Raw genomic sequence first — 16,395 nt, forward strand, 5'->3', positions numbered from 1 at the left:
GATGTAGATAGTAACTTTTGTGATAAAAGATAAAAGTATGGTCGCGTAATTATATACTAAACCAATGTATAGTCATTTTTCTTTTGTGATAAAAGATAAAAGTATTGTCGCGTAATTATATACTAAACCAATGTATAGTCATTTTAATGAAAAAAATAAATAAATACCTTAACAACAAAAAACAAGAAAAAATTTATATTTAAAAAGATTAAACATTTACAACAATAGTATCTTGGTTTGACTTGAAATATAACGTTATCCGGTGTGTCATCCAATTGCATTTATAGAATTATAACAAAAATGTGGCATCCAAACTTTACATCAGTTCAACTTAACAAGAGAAAAGAAAGAAAATTAATGGAAATGAGAAGAAAATAAAAGAAATTGATGTTCCTGAATTTCATTAAAAGAAGGAAGTGAAAGAGAAATGAAAGAATCACTTTTCTTCTTAACTTTTCTTCCGATTTGAAAAGAAAGAACAAAATGATTAATTCTTTTTTCACTTCTCTCTAACTCGAGAACACAAAAGAAAATTTTGTTTTCCTTTTCTTTTCTCTTCTTTTCTTTTGCCAAACTCGGGAACTGTACGTTAATCTATAAGAACATTGTTTTTACCGGGTATAGTTGTTAGACATCAAGGTTTCTTTGAATTTCATGTCATATTGTAGGAAAAAAATGTTTTTGTTCCTCGTTAGTGATAGAATCTAGATTCATTTCGTTTCTTAACAATCCTGATATGGTCAGGGTTCACACGAATAACACACATATGGTCTAGTCTAGTAATTACAGAGTTTTTGGTTCAATTATTACAGTCTCAATAAATCATGCGTACATAATGCAATACACATAGTTCAAATAATCACCTTTCCAACACAACCTTCTACAAGAGCCGTTCACAACCTAAATTACTTCAATAATAGCAAGGTACTTTCAATTCATATTATCATTATGATTTCCTTTTTACAAAAAGGGGCACAAATTATAAAAATCCCTAAAATGTTTTGGATACAATACTTCCCAACAAAAATTACATAAAAATCAATAGAATTTAACAACATTTATCATTCAATTGAAATCTTATGTTGATGTATTTCTGGAATTTTAAGAGTTAAGAGAATAATTATACATCGCTGTTTCCAGTATCATAAACCTAGAAACGTTTTGCAAATTCAACAAAGTATGAAGGAAGAGATGTATGTAGTTACTCATAGGGCTTCTTCAAGTTCTTTTGGATTCTGTTTCTTTTTGTTCAGCTGTTCCTCGTAATTCCTCAATCGTTCATCCCACTTCTCCTGAAAATTTCAAATGAATGATAAAATTCAGAAAACCCTAATATTACAATGCTATAGTAGCAATCGATGGAGCAAAGGGAGAATTCATGGATGTGGATAAACCTAATTCAACAATAAGATGTATATAAAAAAAATCCAAGGACCTTGTAGCTGATTTCGAGGCGGTGCATGACGTAAAACCCGGCACCTCCGCCGACGATGGTCCCTGCCATGATCCTAATGTATCCCCATGCCATCGATCTCACCATTCTCCTTCTCCTATCTTACAAATACACAAAAATCGCAGATCGTCTGCTGCTGCTGCTCTCTCTCTCTCTCTCCACAGTTCTCTTTCCCTACTCCGAGTCTCCGACGAGAACTTGGGGCCTTAACAGACTGGGCTAATGGGCTACTTTATTAAATTTGGGCTAAATGAGTACATATTATACATACGGGTTAAGGTAGGCTGCGATCCGATTCTTTTACAGAATCAGGAATCCGATCTGCGTAGAAATGCAAAAAAGACCGATTTCGGATCAGACTGAAAAAAATGCCGGTCTTAAAAAAAACCTGGCCCGAGACCGTCTGGGAGTGGTCCGAATAAAACCAACCTTCCGAGACCGGTCCAAAAAAACCGGGTCGTTCCGAGACCAGTTATACAAAAGACCGATAGCTAGTTAATTACACAAATTTGAATCACATTATCTAACTATTTTCCTTTTTTTCTTTTATTAAACTTAAGCGTACCATTTTTAATAAATATTTAATCTATCATTTTAGTGTTAATCAAATATTTGTTGATGGAAAAACTCAAAATCGAAACCAAACTAAAAAAAAAAAAGACGCACAGAAAAACCGCAATATAAGTCCCAAAAATGATCGGATCAAAAAAGTTAGGTTCGAAAAAATGGATTGTTGCGAAACGGCCCAATAAAATGGACCGTTTCAAGACCGACCCGACCCCATCTGGGACCACCAATGTGCAACTTTCGAGGATTCTAGGGAAAGATATGAGTAGGATTAAAGTTGTAAAATAACTGAATGAACAAGAACGAAGCTTTTGTTTATTTTTAACTGAACAAATGAACGCATAAACGAACGAATTTCATTGTTCAGGGCCGGTCCCAAGTTATCTTAGGTCCGGTGCAAACACGCAAAAAAGACCCCCTAAAAATAAGATTATATATATATATATATATATATATATATATATATATATATATATATATATATATAAACAAAATTGGTTAAGATCAATTGTATGAGGTAAAACAGAAAACAAAATTGTTTAATAACTCAAAATGTGATTATAAAAGTTAGGAAGGCCAAACTTGTAACTTATGGAAGTTGATTTATTAAATTAACTACTAAATTTGAGGGTTTGATATGTAACTTCTATTTATTTAAAAAAAAAAAAAAATTGATTTAATAAAAAAGTTAAATAGGAAGAGGATCGAACAAACATCAAACATGAAATAGCCCACACAGGGAGTGAGATTTTGCCGGCTGAACTAAGTAACATTTTATGATTTCTTATTGATGTAACAAATATATATATATATATATATATATATATATATATATATATATATATATATATGTATTAAGTATATAATATTAATTTTGTTAAATCCGGGCCTTATTTTTTCCGAGATCTTGTGCGGATGCACACCCTGCACACCATTAGGGTCGCCCCTGTCATTGTTCTTGTTCATTCGTTTAAAAATTTACATTATTTATCTTTGTATATGTTTGTTTATTTTTTAGAGTTGGTATAAATATATGTTTATCACATTGGTTTCACTTTCACAACAATGCTCACCAAACTCTATATTCTCATAATCCCATACTATTTTTCGAAAGCTCTTATAAAAACTGCTGGTATGTATATATATTCTAGTTCCACTGCTGGTATGTATATATATTCTAGTGGGGAACGCAGGATGATAGCGGCTGCATACATAATTTTGGGGGTTGTATGTCGAAAATTTTGCATTACGCCAGATATTTATTTTTTTCAAAAAACTTACACTGTGCTGCAAAATTTGAGGGGTTGCATCGACCATCCCGAGAACCCCTAAATATGCCCTTGTAGATAGGTGTTTATCTGTTGTTTTATGTATAAGGTTTTACGGAATATTTTTAATAGCCAGTAGAATTTATAATGTGTTGTTAAAATAACGATATACTTTGGCAAGAGAATAGTTGTCTTCATAATTTTTAGTTTGATACGGTTGAGTCAAAACACACAAAATGTAGCAGGAGATAAATATAGTACACAAAGTATGTTACTATTTAAATAAGTAGGTTGACGTAAGGACCAACCTAAGATTGTAGTGATCATTGAGTATTAATTTTATAACGTCTTGGTTTCGAAATACTTAGACTGTTATATTTGTTTATGTAGGATGTTGTTCATAATTTTTTGGGTTGGTTCAAATAATTAACGAGATACATCCATAGGTATTGTGTGGTGTATTTTACATGCATCATTTCACCTTATTTGACCAGTTATATGTGTTTTATGAAGGTTAAGTTACATTTAATGACATGATTGGTACGAAAAATCTTTTTGATACTTGTGGATCATGCAGAAGGTCGAGATGCCATTACAAACCTACACTTTAGTCATTGAGTAGTGTGCCAACATTATTATAATAGTCTTTGGGTTGTAATCATCCTTCGTCTCTGGGAGAAACACCATTGCCAAATGCCTCCTAGATTCAATGTTCATGAAATCTTTAAGCTCAAGAATCCATGTTCATCATGTCATTTTAGGTTATTGGAATTTATATGAACGCCAAAAGGGGATTCAGACCATGATCTAATACAATTCATGTTCTGCAGAGTACACACATGTATACACTAATTTGATCATGGACACAATTAATGGATTGGATTCAAAGGGTTGCGCTCCTTTTGTGTATAAGGTGCACTTGCCCGAAACAGATTTCCAGTCTACAAGTATAATGGAAAACATGGACAAAAGTAAAAGATCAATATTAGGAGCAGGAATTTGAGTAGGGCACAATTTGCTTGAGTCAACATTTGACTAAGACAAAATCTACCGACCTCAAAATATGCCCAAGGAAGAATTTAGGGCACTTTCTCAAAATATATAAATATGGAGTATAATCTGAACAAGTTGGATTTTGGGACATATATTCGGGATTGTTGATCTTAACTGTTTGTGTAACTTCTGAAAACTACTATTCCATTTCATGGGTATATATACTATTTACCACATTAATGACTCTTCAAAGATTTTGAACTCTCATACACAGATTTAGTACTACGAATTTCTTGTTTTTTGTCTATACTCGAAATTTCTATCGGCTTGGATTATCTTTCATACAAAGTTTGTGATTCACACACACATAGCTATTAGCTAGTGAGTAGAGAATTATTATTTAAGGGATAGTGAAAAAACACAATCAGGTCCAGCCCAATAGGGCGGGCAAGGGCGACCACCCGGGGCCTCGCTACGGCTTGGGGTCCCAAAATTAACATTCTTTGATATTTTATTTATATGAGCCGTGTTAAAAAGTTAACCAAGATTTCATTAGTTGAGTTGGTCAGTGCTGTTGTAAGCGTCGGTAAGTTTTAGAGGGTCGCGTAGGTTCGATTCTTATTATATGCATGCGCTTTTTTAATTAACAAGAAATAATCATTTTTCTCTCTTTTATTAGTACCACGCCTCAATTTTTTATGTATTTTTTAATAACTTGCAGCTTCATTTTATTGAAAATTGGAATTCAAATTACAAAAATAACCCATGCATTCTTGTTTGTTATTCAAAGATCATCCAAGTTATTTAAATGGTCCCTGGTTCTTTTTGTTTTTTTTTGACAAACCACCCAAATATTTATTTTATTAAAACTTTGGGTTCTTTCTAATCCTTATCATACATAATTTTTCTATATGAGATTTTCTATCTTGCATCGTCTTTAATATATAATAACTATTTTTTGTATGTTTATTAACAAAAAATCAAGCTAACCTATAGGTTTTGCAGGCCATTTTCTATTATTAGAGTTTTCATCAAAAAAATTTTACAAACATTCAACTTTTTGTTTTTTTTACCAGACACCAAAATGATGGTTTTGACAAACCATCAAAACACTTATTTTATTTAAAATTTTGGTATTTTTCTAGTCATTGTCATGCATAATAAAATGACGGTTTTGACAAACCATCCAAACACTTATTTTATTTAAGATGTTTTTCTATTCCTTATCACGCATAATTTCCCTATATGAGATTTTCTACCCTGCATCCTCTTTTAATATATAATAACTACGTTTGTTAATAAAAAACCAATTAATATATAATAACTATTATTTGATTGTTTGTTAGCAAAAACTCAAGCTAACCTAGCCATTTTCAAGTTTTTTTTTTTTATTTTTTGAGTTTTCACCTAAATATGATTTTTTTTTTCAAAACACTCAGTTTTTTTGTTTTTTTTTTTACCGGACACAAAAGTGGCAGTTTTCAAAATGGTTTGATTGTTCGTTTTTAATTTATTTTGGTTTGTCTTTTTTTTTCAGTAAGCTAATGGGTTATCGGTTTTAATATTTAACTCGCACCCTCTAAATCCCTTCAATTTTTTTCATAATATATATATATATATATATATATATATATATATATATATATATATATATATATAATTCAATAACAAGTACTCATATACCTGTCTCTATACCATCATTGTCTTATTGTTTTATTTTGTCCTGGGCCTCAAATCGACTATACCATCATTGTCTTATTGTTTTATTTTGTCCTGGGCCTCAAATCGACTTGGGACAGGCGTGAACACAATCCTTACAATTCAAGACATTTTGATTATGACACCATTCTACATTCCTCTCTAATTATAACAATCAATTCATAATCCTCGCCCCTTCATAGAGTATATAAATATCATGCAGTATGTTCTTTCTTTTCTACCACTAACTCCTCCACTGTCTCAAAGTAACAAAAGAATCCAACCATACAACTCAGATCTACATTACTCACCAAGCATCTATCTCCATCCCCATAAAAAATAGAGGGAGAATGGATGGATGAGATATAGATATATAATATACATACACATATCATATATATATACAGAGAACCATATCTAACTTCTAGTTTCAGAGAGTTATGACTTAGCTAAAAAACACAAAAGGTTCAATCAACAACTAACCTCTATCGTTTTAACATTTTTTCATCTTCATTTTCAACTGCCTGAGCTTCAAATTGGGTTCCAGAAGAAGCAAACGAGACATTACATATTCCAAAAGCTCTGGTCGATGAGAAAACGTAAAATCCAAATGAGCATAATTAAATTCTTTATAAGAAGCAGTCACGCCTCCCTCTTTCAGCACCCTATAATGTTTCCTAATCATCGACGGAAGAATCACCTTGTCGTTCTTCCCGGCAACAAGATCCACCGGAATATCAATCAGATTATACCGTTCCCCTAAATCCATCGGCTCCGGCGTACCATAAACTCGCATGTTAGCTTCACGACTCCCGTAATCAAACATCACGAATTTTCTCGCGCGTTTGATCTGAGCTAAATGACGCGCCACCCCAAAAGCAACGCCAGGCATGTTAGTCATGTTGTAATGAGGTAACCCCATCACTCCGATCCAATTCGAGCTGTCGCCACCGATTAGGTAACTCATTAGGGTTTGGACCAGCCCGCCGACGGCGGGATAGTTTTGGAGATCTCTGGCTAATTTATGGACCAGCATCCGGAAGAATCTGGTGGGGATGTATAATCCCGGACAGATTGGGGCCAAAATCGGAGCTAACCAGAGACATGTGTACTCGATTACGGTGAAGAAAAACGGGGAATCGTGATGAAATCCAGCCGGAGATAAAAGGATTAATCTCGATAGCCGGTGAGGCTTTTTTTCTACCCGACGTGTTACGACGTACATAAGAATCGCAGCTCCACCTAAGCTATGGCATATTACACAGAGTTTATAAGGTTGTTGTTCGGGGTTTTTTTCTTCTTCTGTGTTATCTTCAGACAACGATTTTAGATCTTGAGTTTTCACTTGGTGAATCTTCTCAAACATGGCTGGTAAATCTTCGGTTCCATGCTCATTGATGGAGTAACGCCAATACCTACAAAATCATACGAAATTGCCATTTCAATATCTGATAGAAAACTTGATCCTGATTTGATTTCTAAACCCTGAACTTACTGTCGTGAAGAAATGCTTTTGTCAACATGTTCTCGAGAAACTAGACCACGAAAATTACCAAGGAAAACGTCATAACCTGAAACAGAGAAAGAGAATTGTTATCGTTTTGGGTGTTGAAAAGTTATTAGCAAGTTTGTGAAAGATGAATATCACGTACCTGCGTCATAAGCTGCAAAAGCTGGAGACCCGACATTGCCATTTGAAACCCAACTAGTAAGAAAACCAGAAAACAACGATTAATCGTTGAAGATATATGCCTGAATTTATAGGAGAAAAAATTACAAATTTAATCTAATTCCTTGCTTTTTACGTATAAAATAGCAAAAAAATTTGATGTTTTTACAAAATATTAACGTAAAATGAAAGCGGTATCCCGAACAAAAGTTTTATAGTATCACATTGTAGATTGTCAATATAATTACTCACCACATAGACGAATCAAATACACCATGTTGCAAATAAACAACCTTTTTCGCTTTCGGCCTACAACATTGTAAATCAACGAAACTTTCTAAGAATTGAAACACGAAAAAAAAATACAAACAAAACAAAAATTCTACCTTGGAATTCTTTCCAGAAGGAGAACATATCCATCGGATGTTACAACATTAATAACTTCATAGGGGTACCTGAAAATTTGAACGATGAGAAAATGTTTCTTACTTTTATTGATAACTATTGTTACCATTATTGTTATTGTTACTCTTCTTACCCTTCTCCTGTAATTACATCTCGACACGTGCGAGAATCTGTATTAAGTCTGGTACTTAAATTATTTTTCTTTACGGTCGGAGTAGGATCAGTATCAGCAAGAGTGGCAGTGGAGACCGAGGTGCCTGAATCATTACGTGGAATTTTCCCAACACCATTCGAAGAAGACCACCTTAATAACATCATTAGAGAATCCAACGGATGAAGAACACAATGAGCTGCGTGGTGAATACCATCAAACACCGTTTCTATACATATCTCTATTCCTAGATGGAGATCCTGCCAATGCAAAAGAACCCGTGTAAATAACAAGTTTGGATGTCGTAATATACTCCCTCCATCCCAAAATTATTGTCCATCTTTCCTTTTTGGTTTGTCTCAAAATAATAGTCTATTTCTAAAAATAAATAATATTTTTATCAAAATACTCCTTCATTATTACTTAACCAACTAATATTTAATGGAACATTAAATGCAAAGTAAAGACAAAACTGTCATTTTATTGTATAAAGTTAGTGGTAATTAATGATTTCTTAATCTATGTGTTTTTTGTCTGTGGACAATAATTTTGGGACGTAGGGAGTACGAATTAAGAAGAAATTAATGAACCTCTACAACACCGCGTCTTTTGTCAGTAGCACGTTGAACAACATGATCCAGACCTTTCTTGGCGGCTGGTGAATTCTTCATCCTTCCAGGGCTTGTCACCGGTGGTCTTTTGCTTCTCATGAAAATGGTTTTAAACATATAAAACGGTAACACGAACAAAAGTCTTACAGGAATTAAAAAGAACATGATAATGGACAAAATCCAATGAGCCCGATTCCTTTCACGTTTGGTGAAGCTTGGTGCTCGTGAGAATTTTGCGTAAGGTGTCATTGGAGAAGAAGGGTAAATGTAAGCATCATCATAATCATCCAAGTCTTCTCCAGATGAATACTCTACACTTGATGCTGAATCATAATCCACCGATAGTTCATGAATGAAGTGGTTAAATGATGACGCCCCACTACATCAAGAAAATCAATATTTCAAACCTCGATGTGATAATTTGATCTAGAATTAAGATTATGAAGAACATGATTTATTTACAGAATCAATATTCAAATAAACTTACTCCTCCATCCAACGTGGTAACTTAGGGCCACGCAGAGTTGGTTTGAGCTCCCAACCTTGGACTCCTTCAAGCATATTAGCCTTGCCAGGCAATATAGATAATAATAGTGCAGACAATCCATTTATCAGCCTTAATATGTTACTTAATGACTCATAAGTAACAGTCTTCACAGATCTGAAGAAAATAAACATAATCAATCCAATTGTTATCGATTTTAGACAACTTTTGGAATGAATTGCATTTAATTACAATCATCCATGTATGTTTAATTTTCATAATCTCTCATCAGTTTTGATCATTGATTCTCAAATCCTCATGCTCTCTAATCGTTCATGAGTATACATGGAAGCTATGTGTCACAAATTCAACGCCTAAATGTTAAACCCGTCAATTAAACATATGTGATTTCGCATAGATGTCGTTTCCAGAAATGCTACGAATCAAACAAAAATCATGTATATGCATACATTCATAGATACAAAATGTGATGCATGCGCTGAATCAGCTATCTAAATATGAAAGCTTAATACAAAACGAAAACGATTTTAAATTCATATGATGAAGCAGAACATCTTCATCATACGATTTCATTGTAATCGTCTTCATGTTCGTATAAACCAACACGATCAAACTCCGTTATTAATCAGCATTACCAATTCGATTGATCAAACTACCCACACGTTAAATTATGTAATTGAATTTTATTAGGGAAGGAAAGAGGGAGGGAGGGAGAAACTAACTCTTTTGTGACAGCGAGAAAGTTGTCAACGAGTCGCTGCATCGTTTGACTTGGTGATTTTGGGGGAACGAAACAGAATCAAAATCGAGATCCAATTTGAAATGAAAAACCAGAAAAATATGATAATGTTTGGATTCTAGAGAGAGAGAGAGAGAGAGAGAGATAGGGGGAGAGAGAGAGATATGGACGATAAATGCGAAGGGTAAAGGTTATTGGCGTCGGGAGGAGGGAGAGTGGTGGGAGATTTTTAAATTTTAAGATTGACATGGCAGGGAATATGGTTTGGAGGCGTTGATATACCTGTTACGAGTACAAATATCGCCGTACGTGAATCTTGCAACAACCATAAAATCTGCAACCTACCAATGAAAATATATATAGTAATATAACACTTCAAAATAAGCACTTAAATATATAAATAAAAGCTAACTTGTTGAAGTAATTGACGAATAAAGTTATGTTTGACTTACTAGCTTAAAAGCTCGTTGTTAAATAAAAAGTTAGCTTATAAAAAATAACGTTTGATAAAACTAACTAAAAAATATGAAATGAGATAAAAGAATATGTTTTCATAATTAATTAAAGTGTATATTTGAATTTTTTTTAAAAAAAAACTCCTAAAAAACTAGTCTAAATGACTTTTACATAGGATCGCATTCTCCATTCACAAGGTCAATTGTCAGTTAATATTATGATCTTCTCAAAAACACATTTGGTCAAATAAGTTTTGTAAAATAAAAAACCTATTGTTCGAGCTTTTTCACATTGCTTATTTATTTACAAGCTCAGCTCCTACAGGAGCCTAATCGTTGAAGAACGATATTCTATATAGGATACAGAGTACAAACTCTGACACATCCAAAATATTAATAGTGTTCCACAATTGATCTTTACATGGATATTGGAGCGTGTTTACCATTTTTTTTAATATTTACAAGCTCAATAAATATAGCTTTTTTCTTTAATATTTTATAATTTACTCTCCAAACTCATATTGGTAGGACCAAAATAACTTTTGTGAAAATATTTTACAATAACAAGGTTTATTATACAAGGTGTTCATGCGTGTTTTCACGCAACCTCATCACAACTTTACTCCACAAATATCATTATATTTATAGCACAAGGGGATTGATTGTTCACGTGTAGAGAGAGGGAGGGAGAGAGAATAAGAATAACAAGTGATGTCTTCATGTTCGTCCCAATCAATCAATGTCTTTGTGATTTGTCGTGACCAACATCACTCCACAAAACATCTACGCCCTTTGGGGGCGTTGTTCACGAGTGGAAGGAGGGTGCCGCATATGTACCTACACGTAAGAAGGCTTCCATATTGGGCAGCCTTATGCTTTTTGGTTTAGTGATGCGATGATAATTAGGCCATCTGTTATACCCACCACATACCACATATGTGGTGGGTACCACATCAGCACCACATTCCACTACCACTAACATGGGATACTTACCACTAAACACACCACTCCACCTCATTTTTTTTATTTAAATTTAATTCAAAAATACATTAAAAACATTTTTTTAATACTAGTTTTTCCATTAAATTAAAATACCAAATTACATTAAATAAAAACTAAATTAATTGAAATTAAAAAATAAAATAAAAATAACAATCAAAATAAAAATTACATTAGTTAAATTTAAAAAAAATTAAAAAAAAAACATTAAAAAAAACTAAAATTTTCAACCATGCATAAAATAAACTACCCCCTACGCCTACGTCGGACTCGAACCGACTCTTTCATTGCTTGGAAAAGTTCCAAGTCTTCGCCCTCAAGGTCGTCCGCTTTCATTTTCAAGATTTCCATATCGGTTTTTGTTTGGAGTGTCTCTTGTGCCTTTTGAAATGATGTTTGTGCTTCGATCATTTTTTGTTCCATCCGAGTCATCACCTCGGCCTTCGTTTCTTGAAGTTGCACATATCGATCAAATTTATCGCCAAACATATCCATAACACTAGAATTCGAAGATGTTGACGCCGCTTTTTTTGCTTTATTTCTTCCAACGGGCCGACGAAGAGGTTGGTCGTTTTCAAGATCTATCGGATCGTCGTTGATGTCGATGTGTGTTCGGCCGTCCGATTGTTGAGAAGTTCCATCGGGGTTTCTCGAACGCTTTGAACCGGAAGATTGGGAACTTCCTTCCATTTGCTCTTTCCATTTTGGGGCGTCTTTCAATTTTAGCCACGGTTTCATATACGGAAAAGCTTTGCATGTTGGCGTTGTTTTTTCAAATTGGTCCATGGCCGCCTTGAAAACATCAAAATCGTTCGAGCCGCTTTTGCGTATGTTTAGGAGATTGTTGTAGATTCCTCCAAACTCGGTGCATTTTAGTCGAATATCTCGTCATTTCGACGTAATTTGATCGGCATTTCGAGTTGGACTTTCCATTAACTCGTAAAAAATGGCTCGGACTTTTTCCCAAAAACTTCCGTAAGGCTGGCTATCTCCTACAATTGGATCTTCGGAAGCCGCCACTCATGCCTCCGCTAACTTTTCTTCTTCTTCTTTTGTCCATGGGACCCTTTCTTGGGTGGTAGTGGGTTAGACCGTTTTTTTTCCTTTTTTCTTTTTTGGTTGAGGTGGTGGTGAAGGTTGCGTTTCCAGAACAAAATCTGGCGAAAGTGGTGGTTGTGAAATTGGTGGTTGTTGTTGTTGTGACGATTGTTGTTGGAGTTGTTGTAGTTGTTGGAATTGTTGAAATTGTTGGTATTATTGTTGCATTTGTTGTTGTTGGAAAGCCGGAAAAGGTTGATATTGTTGTTGGAAAAGTGGTGTTTGTTGGATAGGGGAACCACTTTGAAGTAGATTGATAAAACCGTCTTGAGGTGGCTCCATAGTCGGGAATTGTCGAGGTGTTGTATCTAACGCAAAAGCGTTATCGGGTTTGCGATTTCGGTAGTTTGGAGGGGTATTTTGGTTGAAATCCATGATTTTTGGTTGTGAAGATGTAGTGTGTAGTTTGTGTATAGAGAAAGAAAAGAATGGTGTAAAAAATAAGGAGTAAAAATATGGTATTTTATAGGTAAATAAATTGTTTATTTATTTATTTATTTTTTTACAAATCTAGCCGTTCAACGGCTACATAAAAGTAAACGGTCAAATTTTTGCATCGTAAAATCTCATTGGGCGTTTAGGGTCATTGTCCGGAGCACGGAGGGCCACGACCACGACCCACCACGAACCACCGGGGTGGTGTGCACGGTCGTGGTTCGTGGCCACCTAGACCACAAACCATCTCGTGCAATGTATACCAGTCGGTCTTAGATGCTCTAGCTAGGTCTAAAATGCAATTTTTTGCATATATAACTTCGTAGGTTAGTGGACTATGGGAAGAAGGTTCAAGGATGGGTACCAAGGCTAGGGTTAGGTATCTTTAAGCTCTAGTAACATAATTGATTTCAAGAATGCCTTCTTTGCTTTCTAATTAATTATTTGATGCCTATCTAGTATTTATATCCAACACAAACTGACTAACACATACCTACATTTGACACATGCATCTTGTGGAATGCTGATTGCAAGCAATCAAGTACACATCTTCCACAAACCCTACCGATGTATGGAGAATGGAGACAAAAGCAAAATTACCCATATTGTAGTCTAGAAGTCTTATTGTTGTTAGATATAAAAAATAAAATGGTTTGAAGAGGTTTTTAATAGAAGCTTCGGTACAACGTAAAAGAGTTGAGTCACCATTACTAAAAGGATTTCATAATTGGAGAGTTTTATCAATAAAATTTTTCTTCACAAACCTCCACTATAGAGTTAGTTTTTCTTCATACCAGTATCATTCTATAAATTAAATTAATAAAATTAAATTATAAGAATAAAAAAGCTCTGTTAACATGCCCACTGGTTTGAAGGAGACGACTCTTTCCATATTAAAAACATAAATCGTAAATCCGAGTGTTTTATAGCACTTTAAACACATAACCAATTTAATTTTTCTAAGGCAACTCACTTCGAATCAATAATTATCATAAATCCAAAAACCAAACACATACAATAACCATAACAAGTAAACATTTGTCCTTTTCAAAATTTCCAAAACAAAAAATAACCTTAAATTTAGATATTCTAAAACAAAAATCAAAACCAGAAAGTACATTACCAAAAGCATAATCTAATTCAACCTCTGAGCAGCCTCCTTTGCAAGAACCCTCTCTTTTGCCTTAGTTTTTGCCTGTGACTTGGAACCCATTATTCCACCACCCCACTTCTTCCTGTACTCCTCATACTTGTCATTGAAGTTAGCCTGAAACACCAAATCAAACATCATAAATCAATACAATCAAGTCTCCAAATTTTTACTAAAAAATAATACTATAAGGGCATTTGAGTCTTTTGCCCAGATAACAGATCAAGAGAAAGTGTGCTATGTGTAGTACCTTGATGGCCTCCAATACTCGGCTGAACTCCATTTTATCCTCGTTCTTGACTGTAGTCAAACACAAGGCTGCTGCAGTTTTCTGATGGACAATCTGAATCATACAAAAAGAATTGTCACTCACAACTGAAAATGAGAAGAAAAAAAGAAGTAAAAAGTATGATAAGGGAAAAACTTACAGTTCCTAAACGAGATTTCCCCTTTACAATGCAGTAAGGGATTTCCATCTTTCTGCAGAGTGCAGGAAGCCAGACAACCAATTCAATTGGATCAACATCATGGGCAATGATCACCAATTGTGCCTTGTTCTGAAATGGAACATAATATGTCATTAAGCACTTTAGAAGAAAAAGAAATAGAAGATTACAGTGAGTGTAAATGAGAAAAACCTGCTCGATAAGGTAGGTAATATGGTTAAGACCATACTTCACAACAATGGGTTTCTTAGCTTCAACAGTCTTTCCTTCTGATTCAGCTTGAGCTCTCTTCAACAGGCGTTCCTTTTTGGCTGCTTTGTCTTCCGGCCTGTACTTGAGTAGCATCTTGAACAAAGTCGTTGCTTCATAATTTCATAAACAGAGATTTGTCTATCAGTTTGATGAAACTCGGTGGATTGTAAAAGGAGTAAGAACATAGTTGGAATTAGAACAAAATTATTGTTAAGGATGAGCATTATACCGAGATTCTTGTCAAGGGTTTTGGTAAACTGGTTCAATGCTGGTGGGACCTTCAAACGCTGCTTGAGGATTCTCCTCTTTCTCTGAATTCGGACGACTTGAGGCCATCTTACGAATCTGTGAAGATCCTTCTTAGGAGGCAAAGCTCCACCGATTCCAAATTGCTTTGGTCGTTTCTCGAACAATGGATTCGCGACCTTCTCCTGGGAAATTAGATAGACTCGTAGATATTAACAACAGAACAATTCCGATCATACTCCAGGGGTTTTCAAAATATGTAGTTTGATTTCTTCTTATGAGTAAACGAATTTCGGTTTCAAAATCTATGTTATCGATTCGAGTTTACTGCCAATATATAAATGCTACTTTAGCTATGGAAATCAATGAAAGCCGGAAATCAGTCTCAGTTGTCATACCGTTTTCTTCTTGGTTACAATCGGCTTTCCACCCTTCTTCGGAGCCTGCAAGTAACAAGATATTACACGACTATGATTAGCATTATACAAACAAAATCCACCTAAATCAACTTAAAATTTTGATAATTAACGATTAATCAACCATCCTATAGAGCTGGGAGTAGAGTTGGATAACCAACTTATGCACATTTCCTTACAATACGAACAGAAAACATGAGATAGTTAGATGGAGTTAGGATGCTCACCATTTGTGAAGACTTGGATTCGCAGCTTCGAAACGGCGATGACGAAGAACCCTAACACAAATGTATGGGGGGTTTCCTTTTACCAAGGCATAAAACGATGTGATCTGATATTTAGGGTTTCGCAAACTAATGAAATTAGAGTTGGGCTTGGCTTGGTTACCGCCTGGTTTGTAAACTCTCTCTACGGCCCAATTCAAGGTTTATGAGTTATGATTTTATGCGTATTGGATAGTCGGATTTCTCCAAAATAATTAGAAGTGATAAGTGGATTTTAGAAGTTAATTAGAAGTGATAAGTGGATTTTAGAAGTTAAGTAATCGGCTATTGTAACATCTAGATTAGTTTGTATGTGAACTCTAATGTAAACAGATAATATGGTCTAAAGTGACAAAAGTTATAAAATGTTAAACATTTTGTTTGGTTGATACATTGTTATATGATGAAATGATCTTTGAAATTTGTTTTACGATCATCAGAATATGGGTTGGATCATTAATTGTGTAATTTTGGTTAAAAGGATAAAAATGAAAGATGTTGATAAGTATTAAAACTTGCATAATAGTTTGTGATGATATATGGTCTATTAACATGGCATAGACTGCACTAGAGCGC

General features: G+C 34.4%; 2 protein-coding genes and 1 long non-coding RNA gene across 3 annotated transcripts; all 3 read right to left on the reverse strand.

The window, feature by feature from the left end:
* Positions 1–925: 925 nt before the first annotated feature.
* On the reverse strand, positions 926–1,672 carry LOC145052512 (uncharacterized). Its single transcript, XR_013684071.1, has 2 exons — positions 1,436–1,672; positions 926–1,292 (listed from the first exon to the last, which is right to left on the reverse strand). It is a non-coding gene; the product is annotated as an uncharacterized LOC145052512 (long non-coding RNA).
* A 4,512-nt stretch (positions 1,673–6,184) lies between these two features.
* On the reverse strand, positions 6,185–10,224 carry LOC145052511 (uncharacterized). Its single transcript, XM_079000337.1, has 9 exons — positions 10,043–10,224; positions 9,303–9,476; positions 8,795–9,194; positions 8,187–8,464; positions 8,035–8,103; positions 7,901–7,957; positions 7,632–7,684; positions 7,475–7,550; positions 6,185–7,394 (listed from the first exon to the last, which is right to left on the reverse strand). Exons 1-9 carry the CDS (start codon positions 10,081–10,083, stop codon positions 6,473–6,475), a joined length of 2,070 nt encoding a protein of 689 aa, XP_078856463.1. The 5' UTR covers positions 10,084–10,224; the 3' UTR covers positions 6,185–6,472.
* Positions 10,225–14,015: 3,791 nt separating this feature from the next.
* LOC145052513 (large ribosomal subunit protein eL8y) lies at positions 14,016–15,919 on the reverse strand. Its single transcript, XM_079000338.1, has 7 exons — positions 15,784–15,919; positions 15,539–15,583; positions 15,124–15,325; positions 14,835–15,004; positions 14,625–14,753; positions 14,447–14,539; positions 14,016–14,313 (listed from the first exon to the last, which is right to left on the reverse strand). The coding sequence occupies exons 1-7, from the start codon at positions 15,784–15,786 to the stop codon at positions 14,182–14,184; spliced, it is 774 nt and encodes a 257-aa protein (XP_078856464.1). The 5' UTR covers positions 15,787–15,919; the 3' UTR covers positions 14,016–14,181.
* Positions 15,920–16,395: the final 476 nt, after the last annotated feature.

This window comes from Lactuca serriola, chromosome 5 (genome assembly GCF_051521515.1).
Source record: "Lactuca serriola cultivar US96UC23 chromosome 5, Lser_US96UC23_V15, whole genome shotgun sequence".
NCBI lineage: Eukaryota > Viridiplantae > Streptophyta > Magnoliopsida > Asterales > Asteraceae > Lactuca > Lactuca serriola.